A 24,559-nucleotide genomic window follows, 5' to 3' on the forward strand; every position below is an offset into this window, starting at 1 on the left:
CTCCTGTCCACCTCCCAGTCAGCTTACCTTTATCTGCCCCTCATTTTAAGTCTTTTCCCCTTCCTTCCCCCTGAAACCCAGAGAAACTATGACCAAGTTGTGCAGTGCTAGCTGGCAGACCAGGCCCAGTTGCTTCCTACAAGGACTTGCAGGCGACACCTCATTTTCCCTGTAATCCTTCCCCATCCTATTTCCTCCTTTCCTCTTCCTGCCATCCCAATATCCTTGCCTTTCCCTTCTTTCTTCAATCTTTCCAACCCACCCACCAACCTTTTGTCTGTCCCCATCTTCAGTTACGTTTAGTTATTTACCTCATCTGTGGCCTAGTTTTCTCCACAGTGGAGACTCAAAGCTTACATCATTCTTCTGTCCTTCATTTTATCCTCACAACTGCCACTCTGTGAGGCAGATCAGCCTGAGAGAGAGTGATTGGGGCAAGATCATCCTGTGAGCTTCTGTGACAGAGTAGGGACTCAAAGCAAAGTGTCCCAGATCCTAGTTTGAAACTCTAGCCACTACACTACACTGTCTTTCATTGGGTGGCTTTTGTTGAACAGTAAGAAGCAGCCTTTCCTGGGTGAGTCATGCAGATTGTGTGACATCAGGTTGCTTAGCTTGATGGTTGCTGCCAGGCCTGACCCCTGTGAGTCCTCCCTAAAAGGCCAAAACAGCTTTTGAAAGGTTTCCGCCTGTTACTGATAGGAAGGTTATGAGGGCTGGTCATATTATTGTGGTTGCTTAACAATGGCCACTGAGCCAATTGGTTTCTTAAAGCTACAAGTACAGTTTCTATTATTTGGGGGATTTTAACCTCCATCTCTCTCTGTGTGTGTATCCCACTGAATAGCCAACATATCTTTATCTGCTTCCTCATCTGCACCCCTCCCCCAGCAGTTTCTCCAGGGGAACTAATTTGTATCATCTGAAGAGCAGTTGTAATTCCAAGTAATATCCATTCTCCCCCTGGACACTATTGACTCCTGGAGGAAATAGCAGCTTTGGAGGGTAGAGTCCATGGCAAATACCCCATTGAGGTCCCTCCCCTCCCCTCCCCTCCCCTCAAATTTTCAGGTATTTCCTGACCTTGAGTTGGCAACTTTGTCTCCTTCCCACCCAGCAGCCAACTTATCTTTCTCTGATTGCCTTCATCCTTCCCTCCCTCAACAGCAAATTCTGTTTTGAAAACTGTGGCCCAGTTGTGTGGCACTGGCACCTGGGCCAACCTCACTTGCATTTTAGGGAATTCTCAAGGACTTGTGAAGTAGCACCTCACTTTCTCCTTTATTCCCTCTTTCCCTCCTTCTGGCAACTTCCATACCCTCTTCCCTTTCTTTACTTCATTGTCTCCTCAGCCATTCACCATCCTATCTTTATCTGCTTCCCATCTTCAGTTACATGTCTTGTTATTTGTTTACTTCATTTATATCTCATATTTCTGCACAGTGGGGACCAAAGCAACTCACATCATTTTCCTCTCCTCCTCTGTATCCACACAACAACCCTGTGACAGGGGCGTAACGAGGCAAACTGTAGCCCTGGGCAAAACCTGAGTTGGATGCCCCCCCCCCCCCCATGGGCGGCCACTCCACCACAACCAATTTTTTTGCACTAGGACATTGGTGCCTGCAGGGGGTGCATTTTTAGACATATCAGCACCAGAATTTCAGCGTATCATCAGGAGACTGCCCTTATGATACCCCCGAGGTTTGGTGAGGTTTGGTTCAAGGAGTCTAAAGTTATGGACTCCCAAAGGGGTTGCCCCATTCCCCATTGTTTCCAATGGGAGCTAATAGGAGATGGGGGCTACAGTTTTGAGGGTCCATAACTTTGGCCTCCCTGAGCCAAACTGCACCAAACCTGGGGGGTCTCATCAGGGCAGTCTTCTGATGAGACCCTGAAAGTTTTGAGACTGTGCCTTCAGAAATGTGCCCCCCCCCAAGCCTGCAACTCCCATTGACAGCAATACAGAAAACTCAATGCAGAACAAAGATTCTTGGGCAAATTTCTGGGATGTTCCTGCAGGGGGCGCATTTTTTGATGTATCGGCACCAAAATTTCAGGGTATCATCTGGAAACTGTCCTGATGGGACCCCCCAAGTTTGGTTCAGTTTAGTTTTTTTGTATTTTCATCTGTTGTTTGCTGCTCCAAGCCTGACTTTGATCAGTGAGGAGCAGGGTATGAATTCAAAAATATAAGTAAAATTAAAAAATATTTTTTTATGTTATGTATTCTTGCAGTTATTTTATTCAACAGTAGTTTGATTCCTGTGGCTTTCTAAGAACAGTGTAACACAATATCATTCAAATTAAGTTGTTTAAGAAGATATCCAAAACATTGACTTATTAGATGGTTTAAAAAATGAACATTCTACTTACATTGGGCTACCATGAGGCCGAACACTGAATTTGGGTTACCTGGTGTTTTTGATACTTCAGCTACCTCATTTATATCCTGTCATCTCCTCCAATAAGCGTAGAGTGGATACATCGTTCTCACATCTGCATGTTATCCTCACAGCAAGTACTAGGTGTCGGTCAGAGTGACTGACCCAATCTCACTTAGTGAGTTTCATGACCCACTGGGGATCTGAACTCACATCTCCAAGAGCCTAGTCCAGTATTCTAATCACTACTGTCACTTTCATGCTTGCAATTATGATTCAAGTATTATCAGAGAATGGCAACTTCTCTGCTTTTGGTTTGCTTATTTAGAACATTCTTAGACTATCTTTCCATGCAATGCAGGGTTCCCCAAAGCAATAAATAATAGAAATATTGAAACAAGTTAAAAACTCATATAGCTATATACAAACCAATTAAAACAGACATAGGCACATGAAGGGAATGGAGAGTAAATGAGAATCAGTGAGGGAATACTAAGCCAAAAAAAAGTCTTCATTCACTGGTGGAAAACATTGGTAGGTGGGGACAATTGAATCTCCATGGGCAGGGAATTGGTAAATTTGGGGGCCACAACTGATAAGGCCCTTTCTCAGGTTTCCACCCATCTAACCTCCAATGGAAGGGGCCCCTGAAACAGACCTCAGAGATCTTGGTTGAGTAAGTTTATATGGTGGTTGAGTAGGTTTATATGGGATGAGGCAGCCTTTAATGTGAAGATTTTACTAAAGAACAGGCTCTATAATATGTTCCATGATGGTTTGTGTTATTTAATAAATAATTAACTAGATGAAAAGTATTAATTCTATCTGTGTTTTCTTAGCAAGTAAGATCTTCCTTTCCTTTCCAGGGTGTATTTCAGAAATCGCTGGGTTAAGACAGTTCACCCAGTTGTGCATCAGTACTGTTTGATTTCAAGCACACATTCCACCTTTCAGATGCCCCAGAAGGAAGACATTCTTAAACAACGAGTAGTAGTTGTTACATTGAGTACTTCACAATATCTATGTCAACTGGATCTTGAACCTGGTGAGGAAGCATATTCATGTACCTCTTTTTTGGATTTTCACATCTTGTGACCTTTCTCTCCCATAAATGAACCCTACCACAATGTTTTGTGTGATGGTTGAAGACATTGAAATTGTAGAACTATACTCAGACTGTTAAATGTCTGTTTCTTTGTAAAGTCACATGCGATTTAACTTTACATTCATCCTGATTTCTGTTTCTTTTAAATATACTGTATATCATGAAAAAAAGGAAGTAGAGCTCTGATTTTTAGAAATCATACGAACAGAATTATAATTTAAAAACGTACAAGGACATAATATTCATTTTTATCGTTTCCCCACATTAGTAGAGGACCTTTAAAAATAAATGTAATGTTTGCCCTTGAGTTGAGTGTTAAAGTAATTCAGGTATATCGGATCAGCGTGATGCCACATATTTTATGAGAAGCCTCAGGATTATCAACTAATATGAATTTAAATACAATTCCTTCCTAAACGTGATTGTGCCTGTCAGATAAGGAAGACAAAAGCAAACATCCCCCCTCATACTTCTTGAAAGAAAATGTTCTTATTTCTGATAACATAAAGTAATTCTCTCTAGCATCTACTTGTATCTGTCTATTTTGAATGCTTTGATGGCAAAAAAAATACAGAAATGTTTTGTTTTGAATAATGTACATGCTTTGTTGCATCATTTAAATACTTAGTTTATCGACGTGCTTAAGAATATTGAATTTTTACTGTCTGAGACACTATGTATACATGTTTCATGAGTAAATAATGTACTTATTTGATACACTGGCAACAGCAGGATTCTCTCTTTCATATTGTGTGTGTGAGTGCATAGACAGACATATTGCCCATATCAGCATTTAAAAACTGCTAAAGAACAGCTAGATTTGGTACACTTTTCTGCTTTCAGTTGTGATAAGTGGTAGGAAGTTGTGATCACTTTGGCAGCACATACAGTGGAACCTTGGTTTTCGTCGATAATCCATCCGGGAAACCTCAGCGAAATCCGAAACTGACAAAAACCGAGGCAAACACTAGAAAGCAATGGAACTGTATGGGTCACCCTTTGCTGTCACAAAATTAGCATGTGCGCACCAACAAAATCTGACAAAAAACGAAGCAAATGACGAAAACCGAGACAAACTTTTTGGTGAAAGAATTGACGGAAATGGAAACCGACAAAAACCGACAACAATGAAAACCGAGGTTCCACTGTATATAAGTAAAGTAGATTTTTTTTGTGGGTAGGAAGTGCAGATTGGCCATGGCTTCCCAATACATATGTGTAGCAGACACATGTGGCACACACAAATAAGGGCTTGTGTCTTCACTCTGCATAAAAACCTGTTAAACTATTTGCATAGTCAACTGTTGCGGATAAAAAAATGACCTATGCTTCAATTCGAAGCTACAGTTCAGTGAATGCTTTTTATTAATTATACTATGATGATTGCATCATTGTGTACTCAGGAATGATTGAACACATCAATTAGATTTATGCTTCTCTGTTCATCACACTTGTATGACTTCTCTAAAAATCTCCCACATTTCCATGTTGCTTTTTTCTGGATGGCTTTTTTCGCAGGAAAAGAGGGGCTTCCCCCTTATTTGAAGAGTCTGAAAAGCACATTGCTGGAAAAGCACAGTGCCTGTCTGCCAGAAAAGATGATCTAATCGTAAATGGCCCTAACAGCTTAATACAGAAATAAATTCCAGCAAGTCTGGGAAATCTTCATGGATTAATAAAAAAAACCTCTGCTAGGAGGTCTCTTGAATTATCTGAAGTGCTCACTCTTTGTAACTATCTTTGTAATGTTTGTTTCTGGTAGGATAGCAGGTTGGCATGTATTGACTGAAATGAGCTTGCTAAATAAAAGCAAGCGTTTGATTGGTTTTGAAATTAACATTTTTTTTGCTGCATTACTACATTTTGTCACACAGTTTTTAACATTTTGTCTGTTCCTGTTTTAAAGGGTTTTTTACACATATTTTGTTAGATGAAGCCGCACAAGCCATGGAGTGTGAGACTATCATGCCTCTAGCATTAGCAAACAAAAATACAAGAATTGTCTTGGCTGGAGATCATATGCAAGTAAGGTTTGATTTTATTAAATTTTGCTCCCCAGAAATACAGGTTAAAGTTTGTTAGAAAGAATGATAAAACTATCAGCATTGAGAGGAGGTACAGTTAAATCTTATTCTAGCATGAATCCAGTGGAACACTGTTGAGAATGGAAGTATTTCTGCTTGTAGAGCGTTACTTTCTTGCTTTCCCCCCTGCCTCACTGTGGCTCAAAGTGCCTTCTGGAGGTCAGGGAGGAGGCAAGAAAGCTACATTCTTTGCGCAGAAGTTCTGCCTATGGAAACACTTTGCAGGTCCCAGACACTAGTTGTACTGCTGGTTTCAACACCTTTATTACACTACATGGTGTCTCTAGACATTCTAGTTTATGCACACAATAAAATTGGGACAAAAAAACCCTTTGACCCATCAAATCCATATGAGAGAACCTTTTGGTTCATGCCTACATCATTTGTGCTGGAAGCAAATGTTAGTAACCATGGTATAACTGGTTTGCTGCTGAATTATTTTCTCAACTACTGGGGAACTTTGGGGCAAGAGGGAGTCAGTCCAGTTGAGAAACATAGAGAAATGGTGGGGCTCAAGTTGGCTAAGGGCAGTGATGGCGAACCTATGGCACGGATGCCAAAGGTGGCACTCAGAGCCCTCTCTGTGGGCACATGCAAACAGAGTGCCCCCTCCTCCTGGGCTGCTGGGCTCGATTATTAGCATTAAACCTAAGACCTAGTTTTGGGGAAGTAGTGTAGGTAACCCTGTTAAGGGCTGTTAAACTAAAGCGCAATCCTTTACCTGGGAATAAGCTCGGTGTAAACCTTCCTAGGGTTGTGATTCACCCGTTGGAAGAGTTGCGCGGTTGCTTCAAAGCAAAGCCATCGACTACCACCAAGCTTACTCCTGAGTAACGCACGCCTTGGAGCCAACCGGTTTTTCTAAACAAAAACCTCAATATTCAGGTTAAATTACCAGGTTGGCACTTTGCGATAAATGTGGGCTTTGGGTTGCAATTTGGGCACTCGGTCTCGAAAAGGTTCGCCATTGCTGGCTAAGGGTTTGTAAGAGAAAGGAGGACTGAAGAATCTCTCCCTCCTTTTGTTGGAACATAAATTGATATGTAAGATTGGACTGCCCATCCTGATTGATACTGCATTATTGCAGTAACTAGATACAAGATGTGAATTTTCAAGTCTTTATTTGGGGCTGAAAAAGGATTCCATCTTCTGGAAACAGTTTTGACATTACTTATGTACTTTGGAATTACAGTTACTTCACACAATGTTAATCATGTCATTTTGCAGCCTGTGGGCACAGGGCATGAACTAAGAATACAATGCCAGATTATTTTCTTCACATTAGATTAACACCTTTAATGTACTTTCTATAGATCTACCATTAGTTTTCCTGAAAGGTAACATGAAATAATGTTTTGCACTGATGGTGCAATTCAGTTACAGAACTGTTGGATTGAAGTGGCCTAGCAGTTTACCCAAATAAATAACGTTGTTTGGGTTTTCTCTGTTACAGCTAAGTCCTTTTGTCTACAGTGAATTTGCGCGAGAGAGAAATCTTCATGTCTCACTACTTGACCGTCTCTATGAACACTATCCTGCAGAATTTCCATGCAGGATCCTGCTGTGTGAGAACTATCGCTCCCATGAAGCTATCATCAAGTAGGTGTGAACTTTTTCACTGTATCACTCTTTTGCTTGGCTGGCTCAAGTGACTAGTAGAAACCCTTTGAAAGATCTTTTGCTATCACACTCCGAAGTGTAGTTGAAAAGAGAAATGTATTCATCTAATACCATAATAAAATACTACTATTTTTGTTTGTTGAACATTATCAAATAAGAAACTTCTTCTGAGGCTTAACAGAACAGAATATTTTGGTCTATTTTGAACCCAACAACAAGCTATTATTCTGATTGTCTCTAATATCAATGCCAAGTATTTTGTATGAATAATAACTCACGTTGAAAGGCAGCTTGAATTTTCTTGTGGAAGTAGTTGTGATTTTCTGAATATGTACAGCCGGGGTGGGGTGGGGGGCACCAGAACTTGTCAGATGCACATGTATTGGATTTGTTTATGTCTGGATAGGATCAGAATCTTTTAATGCCAGGTCCTAATTCCAGTATAGAAATCCTAAAAGACCCTTAACGTAAGCCAGGACAACAGACATGGAGGATGACCTTCAGGAAATTATCCATTATCCAGGTAGATTATAAAAATTTCAAAGTGATCCAGTTGCAGGTAGGAACTCAAGAAGGTAGATCTGGGAAATGTTACCAAGTTAGAGGCACAAAACAAATCAGAAAGTAATATACTTATCTGCTTGTTTCACAAACAGGATGCGTGGATGAACAGTAACTTTATAGTGGACAGAACTGAAGGTCAGTCAATTGGATACTCATAGGTTGAGCAAAGAAAGGGGTACAGGAGTTTCCCTGTCTCTTCAGTGTTTTCATAAATAGATTGAGAAAGCATAGCTTAGCAGCAGCAGCAACAAAGAATAAAGTACTTAGCATTTATGCAGAATATTGAAGTTGTTTACAGAAAAAAATATAGTCACTTCCTGATTCTTATGGAGTTAGTGACTATTATCAGATGACTGACAAAGAGAAAATGCTGGGTTGCTTAAAATTACCTAGTGAGTTCATGACCCAGACAAAGTTTGGGAACTTCCTAAATCAGGCTCTTAACCACTATTCTAAGGGACTGTGATTCAGTGACAGAACATGTACCTTGTGTATGAAAGTTCCCAAATTCAGTCCCTGGCCATTCAACTTCAGTTCTCTGCTTGTGACCCTGGAGGGTAGCAGATTGTCAGAGTAGGCAATAGATGGACTAATTTTGTGACTTACTGCAAGAATGTCATACACATATTCATATGCTATACCAGAGCTTGAGGCGGATTGCCTCCTGATTCTGAATGTTTAACAAAGGCTTATGTTATGGTACTTCTGGAGTCATTAGAGAGGTTCTTCATTTTGTATTATTATCCAGTGTGGTAATGTGTATGTCCTTGATAATTCAAGATAGAGGTATTCTATACTTCTCTGCCTCCTGCCTAATACTGTTTCTCAGAGATCTCTGTACAGTCATACCTTTTGTGTTCTGTGCCTTCTGGAGGCCACGTTGAGTGACCTTTTTTGGCATTGGCCCTGCTCACCTTGAGGACCGAAGCCCTACATAGCTTGCCTAGAGAGATAATGCTGTACCATCCTGGGCAGCTCTTTTTCAGCAGCAGTCCCGTTGTTTGGGACTTTCTATCTTGATCTGCTCTTGTCCAAAGTACTTGGTTCCTTGCAGGTCAAATCTCAAACCTATGAAAGAGGCAGTCACCATTTTTAGAAAGCCCTCTCTGTTCCCTGTAGTCATCTTGCTCTTTGTCTGAAGTACATCATTGCCTATCCCTTATCATGAGCTAAATGTATCCACTCACTGCTTGGATGTGTCATGTTAATTTAATCAGATCCAGTGGATTTTTGTCTTACACTGTCCTGATTGCCATGTAACTATTATGACTAGAGCTTGAGTCCATATAGCCCCCTTGGTTCTGATTGAGTAGAAGGCAATCACGCCCATCCAAACGAACCAGAATTCCTTTTTAAAAATAATTTTATTGTATCTTTTGAATTTTACAGTTTATAGTAATTTCCTTCATACATTTTCAAACAATACTTTTCCCCCCTTTTCTCCCTCCCCCATTACTTCTTGTTCATAGTTTTGTCACACAAACAGCAGTAAGTTCATTCTCTGTACCGTATATACCGGCCTATAAGATGACTTTTTAACGCAGGAAAATCTTAACAAAAGCCGGGGGTCATCTTATAGGCCGGGCACCCCCCACCCCCTGCTCGGATTTGCCACCGCCTAGCCCAAGGCTCTTTCCTGCTTGCTGTGCGGCTCTTGCCCGCCTGCCCGCCGCCGCTGCCGCCACCGGCCTCACACATCCCCCTCGGCTCAGGCTGGCTCCAGGTTGCCCTTCAGGCAGTCAGCCTGAGCCTCTGTCTATGATTTTCTTAAAAGGGCAATTCCCCAAAGACTGCTTAAAGGGGAAAGTTTCCCCTTTAAGCAATCTTTGGGGAATTGCCCCTTTAAGAAATTCAGAGCCGGAAAGAGACTGGCGGGAGATCTCCCCTCTTCCCCAGCCAGCCAGGCAGCCTCCGTGCAAGAGAGGAGCTCCAGCTAGCAGCTTCCATAATGAGGGACTGCAGGCTGGGGCACCCTGCTCGTTTCACACGAGGGAGGCTGCCTGGCTGGATGGGGAAGAAGGGACATCTCCCCTCTTCCCCAGCCAATGCCAGGCAGCCTCCGTGGAAAAAACGTCTGTGTCCTCCATCCCGCAACAATCCCAGCCGGCCTCCACCGGCGAGGGCCAAGGAAGGCCACCGAGGTGCAGCCGCTGCTTTCTGTCCCACCTTCCCGCGAAGCACATCGGTGCGGCCTGCTCCACCGGGAGGCCAAGGAAGGCTACGCCTGGGGTGCCGCCGCTTGCTGCTCTGTCCCACCCCCAGGACCAATCAGCCAGCCTCCGCCTGGAGAGGCTGGGCAAGGAAGGTCATCCAGGGTGCCGCATTGCCGCCGGGGAGCTCTGTCCCGCCCCTGCGACTGATGTCGGCTCTGCCTCCTCCTGAGGCCGAGGCCACACTGGGGGTGCTCGTACTGCTGCCTCTGCCGCAGGAGGTAGTCTTATATGGCGAGTATGTGCCGAAATCTATATTTTAACTGGAAAAGTGGGGGGGGGGTCGTCTTATACCCCCAGTCGTCTTGTACGCCGGTATATACGGTAGTCTCTTCTCCCATATTTCTTCATTGACTCAAGCTTCTTTCATCCAGTCCACGTATATTATCCATATCTTCAAAAATTCATTCTGTTTATCTTGCCACGTCTTATTTTTGGTTAATATATCGAAAATATCAAGTGTCACTTGTTCCCAGATATATTCTAACCATTTCTGAAGTGTCCATTTTTTCTTTTCTTTCCAGCCCAAGGCTATTGTTGCATGGGCTGCTTTAATCATTATTTTATACATATACCTATATCGTTTATCCACCCTTCTGTCTTCCATTACACCCATGAACATTAAGTCATTATTTAAATCAATATTTATTTTCACCAGTTTCTCGATATATAACAATACAGTTGTCCAATTTTTTTTACTTCTGCACATTCTATCCACATATGGCTATAATATGCCTCTTGGTCTCCACAGTGCCAGCATTTAGAACTAAGTCCTTTTATCATGTATGCTAGTTGTTTGGGTGTTCTATACCATTTCAATATCACTTTTCTTTCTAACTCCATATATTTCTCAATCTTTATATTTTTCCAACTGTCTATTAATTTTTCAGTATTACCAATGTCTAGAAATCCTTCCTTCTCCCATTTTTGTTTCAATGTTCTTATCATGAATTCCTTATCATCTACCATATATTTGTATTTATGCCCTAAAATTTTCCCTTTGCATTTTCCATATAGTTCCAGACATTTCGACATTACACATTCTCCTTTTATCCGTGAAACGTTTATCCTTTCCCAAATGCCTCTCAAAACCAACCAGTTCTCTTTTCCTCCTATCTCTATAAAATTTTGTAATGTCATAATTTCTCCTCCTTCCCTAATCAAATTTGCCACAGTTTGAATTCCTTTTCTTTTCAATATTTTTATCACTTTTTTCCCTTCTTTGCCAGCCACGCTTCCCAAAGGTGCCATATCCAGGTTGCCAGGCATCCATTTACCTCTCCATTTTTCCCATATATCTAGCAAGACCTTTCTTGGTCCTATTGCTTTTTGATTTCCTTTCTTCAACTCTTTATTGAAGATACCATGTGCACCAACTCCTTCGTTTCTTTCATTTTCAAACTTAACCCATTTTTCGACATTATCCTCGTTTATACCCATCAGACTCTTAATCTGGAATACTTCATAATATTCTTGCATTTTTGGGATCCCCCAACCTAAATAATTTTTGTCATATATTTAATCTTATTCATGATTCTTGGTTTTTTATTATTAAATACCCAAGCTTTCAGCTTTCTGTCCCATTCCTCAAATTGTTTCACGACCCAGAATTCCTTTTTGATCCCTATACTATGGTGACCTGCCTATTAGGACAGAGTACCTGACTATCCTTTTGAACGCTCACCCAACAATTCTATGTCAGAAATGTCTATTTTTTTTACAATGAACAGCTCATTTGGATGTCCCGATCACTTGAATCAGTATATCTTGTGCTCCTCCGAGAGCAATGGATCTGGTTTCTAAAGTCATGCATCTGGGGACAACAGGCTTGGTCACCTTTTTCTGTAATGGACAGGCCGCTCAAAGTCACAGATGGTCCTTGGGTACATCCAGCATGAGTGCCTTCCTCTGCCAGAGAATCAGTAGAGAACTAAGCTGTAAGGATTTCCATTCCATTTCTGAAATCCCACAGCTAACTCTGTGGTTGTAAACATCATCCAGGGAAGAACAAGGACACCTAGCACTGTGCCCTGGTTGATAAGGAAGGCCATTTACTGAACAGAGCAGATAGAAAAATCTACACTCCATCCTGAGTGTCAAGATTGCCAATGTTCAATGCATATTGGCCCATCATCAGCTCTTCTTATGGAATGACATAGCATCTTGCTTAGAGTTGCTACCAGATGATAAATGCAAGCTTGTGAAACTCCCAGCCTTAGAGGTATCAAAGTTGTCTAAACATTAGAGCTCCTTGACAAAGCAATCATCTGACTGTGCAGCCCACATCTTCATGCAGAAGTCTCACTTAGCTGTCACACCTGATTGAGATCTACCACACTATCTCAAGATACATCTGCCCGAGTTGAGGACCTGCCTTTTGAGGACACAGACCTCTTAAGCACCAATACTGATGAGGTGTTTGACAAAATGATAAATTTGCTGCTGTGATTTTGGGATTAATTTCCTCAGCACCTCCTAATCTGAAACCTAAATCCTATTATAGGCCATACTATCCCAGTTACAGAGGAAGAAGCCACTAAAGCTATTATCCCTTGTTCTCTAGTAGGCCCTCCTTTGGGCGTCCAGTCTCCTACCCAGCAGAAAAGAAGGTTCCTCACTCCAAGGGACAAAGCCTGATCTCAGTCACCCAAACCCTACTAACATTTCAGGTAAAGTTTTTTGACAACCTCAGCCCATGGCTGGAACATCTACTGACAGAGAAGCAAGAAATACCCCCAACTCATTTGACAGGATGAATGAATGTTCAGCATTGTGTTAAAGGGGAATATGATAGAGTTCACCTCTCCTCCACCATGAACCAACCCTCCACACCTTCCCCAGAACTCTTCAATGAGGTCAACACCTCGAGTACCTCCTAAACCTAGTACAAGGGAATTTTCATCTGCATCTATAAGAGTCATCTAGGGAGCATAGCTTGCTTCTGTACCTACACTGAAGGAAAATTCTTATCTGCCAAAGAGAGTCAAAAATATTTCTTAAGAGATTTCTTAAGTTTTTGCATGCTTTATACAGTTGAAATCTATTAAGCTGTTCATTTCCATCTATATAGAATTATGTAATTTTCTTTAGTTCCCAGGAACTGGGTATCTCCTCCCTTTCCGAATTCACATTGCAGCCCTGTCAGTCATCACCCTGTCCCCTTATTTTCTTTTTACCCATTCACTGGTAAACTATTTCCTTAAGGATCTGTGCCAGCTCTGTCCCTCCCATTATTTCATCTGTCTTAATGTAGGTATAGTTGTATCCCAGTAGGTGAGATACCCTTTTAGTTGCTGCCTGTGTGTGAGCTCCATTATAAATGCAACAGGAAGAAGGTTTTGCAAGCATTGGGCAGAGTGTTAACCAGAGTGACAGAAAATGTTGAGAAGTGGACTCACAACATTTGTCAAAGCTGACCCTGAAAACTTTGTCTCAGGCAACTTAGAGTGCTAGATATTGCAGTTTTGTTGCAGTTGCCACAAGTAGTCAGTGCATTAGAAGTGCTTCTCGTTGTACACATCTTGCACATTATAGGTACAACTAAGCAAAAATATTCTTGGCCATATTTATTCCCAGCTAGGGCCATCAAGGCAATGAACTGTTAAAGAAACTACAAATTGATTTTAAAAACAGTACTTATATATAATACTAACCGTCAAGTGTTTAGGTGGTGATATTGCTTGGAGGTTTAAAAAACAGAGTGATTCATTTTTCATATTAAAAATAAGATTTCCCCCCCTGTATTTTAACTTAGCTAAAATACAGGGGGGGAAATCTTATTTTAATATGAAAAATGAATCACTCTGTTACAACTCCTTTCAGCAAGTTTTGAGAGATAAAATTAAGATTACCTCTTTCTACCTGATGGTTCAAAACGAGTATCTTCACTATACTGAGATTGTTCAATTGCTTAAGCATTTTGGATGGATGTGGAATGGTTCTGGTGGGTTTTCTGGGCTGTGTGGCCGTGGTGTGGTGGGTTTTGTTCCTAACGTTTCGCCTGCAGCTGTGGTTGGCATCTTCAGAGGTGTATCACAGAGGTCTGTCACAGAGAAAAGTGGAATGCCTCCTTGCTTTCACTGATGAAAGTGGATACACTTTCTGCAAACCTTCAGACCAGAGTTCCTTTTGTCTAGAACAATATTTTATTGCTTTTGCACAAATGATGTCAAATAAAATCAAATAAAATCATGGAAGGCAAATCAAATCAAATCAAATCATACATCTTAGACCAGCAATATAAATGAGTGAGTCCTGCTCACCCATTGGTTGGTGACATTCCATCCACTCCTCCTGCCCACTTTCCCTTGTCCCACTTTTGCCAAGTCTCCCAACACCCTTCTATTTCTCACCACCCTCCCACAACACCCAATACCACAGCCCGGCTGGCAGGGCAGTGACACCTTAGCGCCTGTTGCTCCACCAGCCTGCCAAAACTTCTCTTGGTTCCCCTCCACCCCAACAGTCCTTCCCACCCAGCTGAGCAGCAATACCTTGGTGCACACTGTTCCACCAGCCCTCCAAAACCCTCCTGCCCCACGACAGCCCTTCCTGGCTGTTGGAGCAGCTGTGCTGAGACACATGCTGCTATGCCAGCCCTTCAAAACCCTTCTAGGCCCCCCCCCCCACGCCCAACAATTCATCTCGGGTGGTGGAGCAATGGGAACTTGCTGGCCCTACAAAACCCTTCCCCCCAACAGCTGTTCCTAGCCAGCATTCCTACCCACCCCAAGCCTCCCCATTCTTCCCCCACCCAAGCCTCACCTTTCTGCCCTCCCCTCACCCCAAGCCACAGACTCAGAACTAGGTAGATAGGAAGCATCGCAGAGGGGGCTCTGCTATGGTCCCAGTAAAGCCCCAGTAAAGCCCCAGGGGGGCGCGCTATATCTTTGTAACAACATTTTCATTAGTTGGTCTGTGACTATACAATATCACCTACAGAGTTTTGGGCCTTCCTGTCTTCAGTTCTTACTAAGGGCTGTGTCCTTCCATTGTGTCCTTCTGTTGTCTGGTTAAAGACCATCGAAATTTAAACTAGGACATATGCTGAAAGGCAGTAGTGGGATTCTAATTGAATTAACTGCCCGTTCGCCTCTCAGGGGCTCTCCCCCACTGCTCACTTACCTGGCTGTTTTTTTTTGATGTTGGGCAGGGGGAGAAGCGAGGGAAGGCGGTGGCTGCGCCCGCCATCGAAGGGCTTCTCCAGATGGTCACACATGCTAGGGATGGCCACCTGGCAGAGGTCTTCCCTATGTCTAACTTCTTGATCCTTTTTAAACTTGAGAAGAAAAGGACCAAAGTCTGCAACTTTCTGTGTGCAAAGCCTTGCCAAGCTGCAACAGGGAAGGTCATTCACTAGCCCCTATGGGGGCCAGCCAGCCGCCAATCAAGAAGGGTGCTATTTTGAATATCCACATGAGTGATGCTTCATATTGCCAGGAAGAGTTGCAGCTCAGCAGGGAGACTCTGCACACAGAAAGTTGCAGACTTTGATCCTTTTCTTCTCTAGTGGTGGCTGGATGCAGCCACCGCCTTCTCTCCCCTCTCCCCCCACCCAACATAAAAAAGCAGTGGTGGGGGGCATGGCAAGAGAGCTTGCGGTGTGGGGAACCCCCAGGAGGCGAACCAGGTGGGATTCAGCCTTATCAACCGGTTTGTCTAAACCGGTGTGAACCGACTGAATCCCACCACTTCTGAAAGGGCGTTTTGCTGTCTCAGGTCCAGGTAGTGTTCAGGTGCATGTCACGTAGGAGAGATGCAGTGGAGCTTCTGCCAAGAGTTCAACAAGTGAGGTGCTGCTAGTCCTCACACTCCCTTCCCTGTCACTTCATCTAGGGTGTCAGATTCAAATCCTTGCTCTGTGGTGGAATTCACTGATTCACCTTGGTCCAATCATGCGCTCTCATGATCTACCTCATGGGGTTGTTGTAAGGCCAGAATGGAGGAATGAAGAACCACATATGCCACCTGGAGCTCCTTGGAGAAGAGGCAGGATAAAAATGTACTAGATAGATGTGCTGTAAAGCCGTTGCCCACACAACTTATTTTCTGAAATAGCTCCGCTAACAAGCAGAATTATGTCAAAACAAGTGGTTTGAGAAACGCACCTTAAAAGCAATACCATTTTGTTTAATTAATATAGTAATTTTAAAAATGAATATAAAAGGAATCTTCATTCATATTTTATGATTTATCCTCTTTTGACTATTTTAGAAAGCAAAATGGTAATTAAAAATTGCTAATATAAATAAGTTCACATTTATATAAATACAAAAGTTGTACAGACCAGATTCTAGGCATAATGCTTGTGTTCCTTAAAGTGATTTGTTTAAAGCATGCATCTAGTTGTTGCCTTGTTATGCCTTGGGGAACTAATGATTGTTTTTGTAATGTGCTTATACCTTGCTAAAATACACCAATGCAATCATGGAGAAAAATGTTAAATTTTTCTTTCTTTCATATTTAGTGAATAATTTTATACTTCCAGGAAGTCACTTTTAATTAGATTGTCTGTGGCAAAAGTGTGACAGTTGAATTCACTATGAAGGTTGGCTAAAGCATGTATAATGGAAAATGTATTCCCTGATTTTTCTAAAATGTTGTTCCACGTGGTAAATTTCTACCCTGTTTCCCTGAATATAAGACATCCCCTGAAAATGAGATGTAGTAGAGGTTTTGCTGAAGTGCGAAATATAAGGCATCCCCTGAAAGTAAGACGTAGCAAAGTTTTTGTTTGGAAGCATGCCCGACGAACAGAACACAGAAAAATAAGACATCCCCTGAAAATAAGACATAGTGCATCTTTGGGAGCAAAAATTAATATAAGACACAGTCTTATTTTCGGGGAAACATGGTAACGTAGAAAAAGCAAGGGCAGTATTATCAAGCACATCCTAACGCAAGGCCCTTCCTGCCTTGCACATCTTTTTGCTTTTGTCCTTGCTTGTTATTTGTCCTATTATGGTTATGTAGTGACGTTTTGAAGGACTATGTGAAGTTAGAGAGATTATGAGAGATTATGTTACTCCCTAAATTTAAATCTTGGAACAGACTTGTAAGCATCACAGAAGTGTATTGAGGTTTCTGAAAAACCAGACCAATTCTGTCATCAAGTAAACTGTCCCTAAACCAGGCCCTGTATTTCTTTGTAAGAAGGTAATGTGACTGTTGCATTGGATCATTCAGATTGCCAGAATTGTGCCTTTGAGTCATCTCTAACTGACAGTATTCAAGAGTGTTCTGTGGATAAAGTGAAAATTGTATTGTGGTCACTCTTCCTATTTCCATGAACTGTAGTGGGGATTCTGAGCTCTCCCTTCCTTAGTTTATTTGCAGCTCATGTTTTAAGATTTATTTGCAGCTCATGTTAAAGATTTCTTAAACTGTGAGAAACGATTTGATTATTTGAGTGTAAAATGCACTTAGAAATAACATACATTCTGACAGTTAATTGATTTTGATGTTAAAGTAACAAAAAAGATCTGGAAAGCTTCAGAAGTCAAGATTGATGGTATTGTATTTAAAAGGTAAAAAGTATGTGTGCGTGTTCCACACTTTATCTCCTGTTTTGGCTTCACTGTTAACGCCTCTTATGTGGGACAATTCCAAATATTCCTTAATATAAAGCCCCTTGCCCATCATCTGTTTAGCGCCTTGTAGAATCAGTCCCAAATTTATTACTCAACTTCTTTATTCAAACTTGAGTATTCCAACACAGGTAACATAATTTTCCTCCTTGGATAAACTGTTCTTCTTAATTCATATGCAGAACATTACTTTGAAACCATGTCAATTCGTTTAATATTTGAGAAAAACTGCAATCTTGAGCAGGAGCTAGTTTTTCAGGATGTTCAGCATCTTTCTCATCATCCAATGGGAAGGAAGGGAAATTTAGACACAAGAAGATGTTCCTTTCAAATTGCCTTGCGTGCTCTTTGTCTGCTTTAAGCTTGTTGCCTAGGAGTGACCCTTAACATTCCCCTTTTCTAGGATGAGGGGAGATACAGGAAGACAGAGAAAGAAGGGTTTTGTTCATCCTTCCGGAGTATGTATGAATAGCACAGAAGCAGGATATTCCAGGAGGAGTTGGCCTTGTTTATTGGGGAGTGGGTTTTGTCTGCCTGCTTGATTCCTCTTATCTTCTCATGTTGTTACTGTGGAAGAGCCTTGCTACTGGAAGAAGGGGTCTCATATTCTCCTGTTTATGACTCTGGGGCCATCCCCCCCCCCCCCCCCCCCGGCAATTTACCACTGAGGGTCAGCAAGACATGTTTTGTGTTATATTCTCTTTATCCCTTTTTTGACATTGGGTTTGATTTTCCACATACCTGCCACATTTTCCTTTGTGTCTGACTTTCTTGTAGTTATACATCTGAACTTTTCTATGAGGGCAAATTGATGGCAAGTGGGAAACAGCCGGCGCACAAGGATTTCTACCCTCTGACATTCTTCACAGCACGAGGAGAAGATGTGCAAGAGAAAAACAGCACGGCTTTTTACAACAATGCAGAGGTTAGCATTTTGGTTTCACTTTCAGTTGTTTTCTCAAAAATCCATTACTTTATTTTCTGTTCTCAGGAAACACACACACAGTCTCTCGTATGCATTGCTCTTTGGTTATGGCAAAGACCTAAACACTTTTCCTTGGAAATTGGTGTGACTTTCTATTAATCAAAAACTTCTTAGCACAATTGTATCAGCCCTTGGTGTGAAATGGACATATACATGCCACAAGCATGTACACATTTCAATCTCAGCTGGCACTCTGTATGCCAGTACAAGAGCCTGCTCTTTCCAAGAGACTGACTCTTTCCCATTGAGTCCATAAACTGAAGCAATTTTTGAAGCCATTAATGTTTTCAAAAGGTAATCTAATCCGCTAGGCATTTTGTATAGCCAGGATGTACGAGGTGGATTATTTGTAACAGAACATATAATGCCTGCTTCAACATAGAAACAAAACCTTCCTCTCTTCAGAAAGGTTGGTATTCCTCTCCCCATCCTGAGCTTAGTGTGGACTTCCATCTCCACTGAAGGAGAAGTCCCAGAAACCTTTATCCATCTAGATACAGGTGTTAACAAAGCCATCATTTGCTCTGCAATAATTAACAAGCAACACAGAGTTTATTTTCGCAAGACATCCTTGTAATGAAAATCTTAACTGCTCTTCTACCAAGAATATGCTATGCTTTTTTCCATGGAGATAACAAACTTCTGCAGCTGGCATCTTCAGTACTGCTGGTGAATTGAATGCAGGGTACCAACAGAGTTGGAAAAAACTCTTCAGAGTAACATAGGTACTCATGTACACTTTACTCAAATTCTATGCAGTCAATGGAGAATTCAGCAATTAGATTGGGGTGCTAGTCTTTGCACTAGATGTTTTTTCCCATGTTAAGAGAAAACTTAAGATTTTTGGTTTGGGAAAGCAAATAGGCAGTTTCATCTTTGATGAGCAACCTTCAGACATGGCAGAGGAAGAAAAACAAAAGGAAATTTGTGAGGAAGTTGTATCCTGTAACTCCAACAGGCAAACTCACACCAGCATGATAGACCGCTTTGATCTCCTGGATGGAGAGCCATGTCCAGATGCCGGCTCCCATCCCTTGCATGCCACCCCTCACTCTCTCCCCTCCCTCCCCTTCCCTTGCATGTCACCCCTCCCTCCCCTCCCCTAGGGTGGGTTGGCCATGCCCAGGTGCTGGGCCCCCTCCCTCTCCTTCCCTTGCATGCCACCCCTCACCCCCTTCCTTGCATGCCACCCCCACTCTCTCCCCTCCCTCACTCCCCTTCCCTTGCATGGCACCCCTCCCTCCCTCCCCCCTTCCCTTGCATGCCACCCCTCACTCTCTCCCCTCCCTTACTCCCCTTCCCTTGAATGGCACCCTTCCCTCCCTTGGGGTAGGTGGGCCATGTCCAGGTGCTGGGCCCCCTCCCTTTCCTTCCCTTGCATGCCACCTCTCACCCCCCTTCCCTTGCATGCTTTTAAGTCCTTTTATTATAAAACCTGGGTATAAATGTTTAAGTCCTTTTATTATAAAACCTGGGTAGAAATGTTTTGGCATGATACCTAAAAACAGTTTGGTAAACCACAGACAAGCCTCATAGGAGGAAGGGTATTCACTATTTTCTGATTAGTGAATGGATGGACAATGAAGTCAAAGATGTCCTTGTTGAATGACCTATTGGATATGTTAGTCTTCATTTCCTGGAGTAGCCCATCCCCTCAAAATGGTGATCATAGATAAAATCATCCTGGTTGGTTCTGCTGTTCACCTGCTGGCTGGGCACTTTAGCTTCTATCAGATCAAATGTGTAAGACAGTGGTATGACGTTCTAAGTTTTCCACCATCAAGAAAGGGCAACAGTTTTTACATGGTACAATTCACATATCTGAAACCATGTATCCTGAGACTACACTGATTCTAAATAAGCTGTTTAACTATGAAAGATATTAACCCAATTTCCTATTTCCAGAAAACAAAATCTTTTTCTCTACCAAGTGCTCATTTAATATTATACAAATATTATATTTGTAAATATTCATTTAGTATTGTACAAATTAGACTGACTGCTATGAACTCTTCTTAGGCAATTTGCTACAATGAATATACTGAGCATAGCCTTTTCTCATTATTTAATCTGAATGAGCAGATCACCAAGATATGGGTAAATACAGTACTCCCTGCTCTACCAGTAGAACCATAATCAACATAGTGAGGTGGAAAGCAAGATTATACATGCTTGCTGCCATAAAATTGAAGAAACCTCCTTTGTGGTGGTCTTGTAGATATGAGGGTCCAAGGCCATGAGGGTTTTATGTGCGATCACAATATTTTTAATTGCACTTAATAACCGATGGGCAGTCATTGGAGTGATTGTAGAACAGGAGTAATATGTATACTCTGTCTAGCCCCTGATAATAGTGTTTCATGACGAAAATAAGTTTATAATGAAAACTTTCATTAATATGCATTAGCATCATCTAATTAAACTAGTGAAAGTAAATTTTTCTGTGCACTTTATGTGGCTTAGGTTCTTTACTCATTTTATGAATCTTTCTAATAGAATATTGAATTGAAGACAATTACAAAGGTGTAGTGCTGATATTAATCATTGTGGAGACAAGCCTATAGAGTGGTGGGGCCACAGCAGGAGGATATTTTAATTTGATGCATTTTTTTTTAAAAAAAGTCTTTTATAGTACTCTTTTCTTAAATACAGTTTTGAACTGTATTATTTAAAGGAATAGAAAATAGACTTAAACCTTTATATATATATATATTTCATTCAAGGTGTTTGAAGTAGTGGAACGTGTTGAAGAACTGAGGAGAAAGTGGCCAGTAGCCTGGGGGAAATTGGATGATGGCAGCATAGGTGTTGTAACACCATATGCTGATCAAGTGTTTCGAATTCGAGCAGAGCTTAGGAAAAAAAGATTGTCTGATGTCAGTGTTGAAAGAGTGGTAAACGTTCAGGGTAAGTAGCAGAGATATATCTAAAAATCTGTCAGAAGTTTACCATTTCAGCTGTTTACAGTACTTTGTCTAGTGTTTGGTTGAAGCTACAACCCAGAGCAGCTGTTTAATGCAACATAGTTTGATGGGGGGATAGTCATTTAAAAATACAATTACAATATCTACAGTAATAATATATACATAGTAAAACATACTGAAAAACCGTCCTTGCATTTTCTGTCAGTAATATTTGGTGCTAATAATCATGTTAATAATGCTGCCTCCAAAGAGGCAATCAGCTGCATGGGCACTGGGGGAAAAAGGAGGCTGCTTACTACTGTTCAGGCAGTTAATGGAAGCCGTGTAGCAGTTAGAGCTTATGGGCATGACGTATAGCAGGGTGTAGCAGTTAGAGCTTCAGAGTAGGTCCTGGGAGACTTATGTTCAGTTCTCCATCTTGCTGTAGAAGCTCATTTGGTGAGTTTGGACCAGTCACATACTAACCTGCCTTACAGGGTTGTTGAGCAGATAAAAAGAAGAGGGAAATAATATAAGTTGCCTTGGTCCCCACTGTACAGGAAGACAGAGTATAAATGAAATAAATAAATAATAAATATAGCAGAAGATGGGAGGGAGAGAAAAGTTAGATTGGTAAATGACTGAGAAAGAGAGAACAAGGCAGGAAAAGGGGAGCGGATATTGGGATTACCAGTGATAGGGAAACAGGAAATAATGTGGGGGAAGGGATATAGGGGAAAGTGAGGTTCCACCTCTCACAAGTACTTCAGGGTTCCTGCAATGTAGATGGACCTGGCCCAGTCGCCAGTACCATACAACTAGGCCAGTTTTCCTAGGTAGAGGCTTCAGGGAGAGGGGAGGGAAAGCTTAAGAAAGAGGGGCAAAAAGGAAGGTGGGTTGGCTGTTGGATGGGAAGGAGAGAAGGAAGCAGGAAAAGGGGAGAGACTATGAGTGCTTTCAGGAAGGAGAAAGGAAATAACGGGGGGCGGGGGGGGGGGAATGAGATTCCTCCTCAAAGTAATTGCAGGTTCCCAGTTGTTGCTGGTCTTATTCTGAACACGCTTTGAGAACATTTACACTTACTGTTTTGAAATTAATTATGTAAGCAAGCAATACTTTCCATTTGCCATAATTTTATATAAAAGCTACATATGTAGTCGTTTGATATATGTATTAGCAGCATGTGGACTAAAATTATATTTTCTTCTTATGTTAGGAAAACAGTTTCGAGTGTTGTTTCTCAGCACAGTACGTACACGGCACACATGCAAACACAAGCAAACACCTATCAAACGGAAGGAGCATTTACTGGAAGATTCTACAGAAGACTTGGATTATGGATTTCTGTCCAATTATAAGCTGCTCAATACAGCCATTACAAGAGCACAGTCACTAGTAGCTGTAGTGGGAGATCCTATTGCTTTGTGTTCCATTGGGAGATGCAGGTATGTCTGAAAATTGCTATGAGTAAATAGTACTGTTACCCAAACTAGACCCAACAATGGGGAAATTAGCTTATTATAGGATCCCAGAAAGGAATAATGTAGGACCTTGTGGTCTGTGTATACCAGAGTAGATCTCAATAGGGGAGAAAGAGTGATTGTAAACACAAATAGCTTTATTGTATACAAAATAAAATAATAAAAGTGTAAATAAGCTACTCTAAGCACTTGAAATGTGATTCCCCAACCCAGTCACATAAATGCACACACTCAGATGAGAGAACATTCTTGTAAAAGGGGAAAAGGAGAAAATTGATACATTTTAGGGAAGAAGCATACAACCTTAAATCCAGGGTTTCAGGTCTATAGAAGTCTGGGGTGAAGCTGAAGTCCAAGGAGCAGAATGTTGAGCGAAAAGGAGATTGCAGACCAATTGCAGGGGTATCTAGATAGAGGGAGAACCTAGCACAGTTTCCTCAGACTTCGGATGGCTTTTTTAGGGTGCCAGAGCTAGACATGGGAACCCACTTTCCCAGGAACCTGATTGGTCCAAGAAGCTTGAATTTGACTTGGCAGTTGGAAGCTAACTGGTTTCAAAATCTGTTGGGAAGATCAATAGGGAAATACCTGACATTTCAGAGTAAGGCAATTGTTCAATGGTTTTGGCATACTGACAGAGAACTGGGCATGAACAATGGGCTTAAATGGCCTCTTCGTATGGTACTCATTGTATGGTACTCATCATAGATAAAGACAATTGTTAGACTGCCTTTATCAATGAATGGATTGGATTAGCAAAATTTAAGGGTTGGAAATTGTTCACATTGCCTTGATGAAGTATCCTTGAAGCAAGGGATTGTGTAGGCAAGCCTTGGAACTGGGCAAACACCTCTGAGGTATGTCAGGATATTGGGTGATGTTCTTAGCACCCAGCTGTCTAAGGGGTCTAAGCTGGAGTATGGAGTAGAGTCCATACCAGTGAATGTTTTTGGTTCTTGTGTATTTGATTTTAAAGTGGCAATTAAATTGCATGAAGTATTTGTTTGCTGTAGTCTAAATTGCTTAAGCTGATTTGTGGGAATTGGTGTTGAGCCATCAGTCTGGTGGACCAGATGACCTTTCAGATACTGTGATTGTATGAGATTAGTATTTTACTACAGTAGTTGGTAGGCCTATAAGCAGAGGTGGGATCCAGCAGGTTCTCACAGGTTCCCGAGAGTAGGTTACTAATTATTTGTGTGTGCTGAGAGGGGGTTACTAATTGGTGATTTTGCCACATGATTTTTGCCCCTCCTCTCAGCAGTAGCATGCAGAACTTGAAGCAGTCTAGCAGAAGGTGCACCGGTGTGCGTGGCAGCCTGTGCCTGCGTGCATTTGTTTCCCGCCCAAGGACTGGTGCAGCGGCTGCGTCCTTGCCACAACCCCGCCCAGGAATGCCCGGCCATGCCCCTGCCAATCCCCACCCAGCCCCATTGGTGCTAAGCCACAGTTTGAATCCAACCACCATGGGAACCTGTTACTAAAATTTTTGGATCCCACCACTGCCTACAAGTCATACAAGTGTGACAATCAAGGTAAATGTTTGTCTTGCCTCTTTAGAGGCCTGCCTGAGATATCTCACAACATAAAATAAAATAATAAAAATCTAAAAATTGTTAATATTAACAAACCAATAT

General features: G+C 41.8%; 1 protein-coding gene across 3 annotated transcripts in view; it reads left to right on the forward strand.

Annotated features, from left to right (window-relative positions):
* The window catches only part of HELZ (helicase with zinc finger), a 185,544-nt gene that overhangs the window by 110,475 nt on the left and 50,510 nt on the right, over positions 1–24,559 (forward strand). For all 3 annotated transcript variants that reach the window (XM_048488065.1, XM_048488066.1, XM_048488067.1), the window contains 6 exons: positions 3,251–3,429; positions 5,396–5,514; positions 7,027–7,172; positions 18,331–18,478; positions 21,262–21,445; positions 22,658–22,886. In XM_048488065.1, the coding sequence (XP_048344022.1) occupies positions 3,251–3,429; positions 5,396–5,514; positions 7,027–7,172; positions 18,331–18,478; positions 21,262–21,445; positions 22,658–22,886 (1,005 nt within the window). The remainder of the gene's footprint in view (positions 1–3,250; positions 3,430–5,395; positions 5,515–7,026; positions 7,173–18,330; positions 18,479–21,261; positions 21,446–22,657; positions 22,887–24,559) is intronic.

The sequence above is a fragment of the Sphaerodactylus townsendi genome, linkage group LG03, assembly GCF_021028975.2.
Source record: "Sphaerodactylus townsendi isolate TG3544 linkage group LG03, MPM_Stown_v2.3, whole genome shotgun sequence".
Lineage (NCBI taxonomy): Eukaryota > Metazoa > Chordata > Lepidosauria > Squamata > Sphaerodactylidae > Sphaerodactylus > Sphaerodactylus townsendi.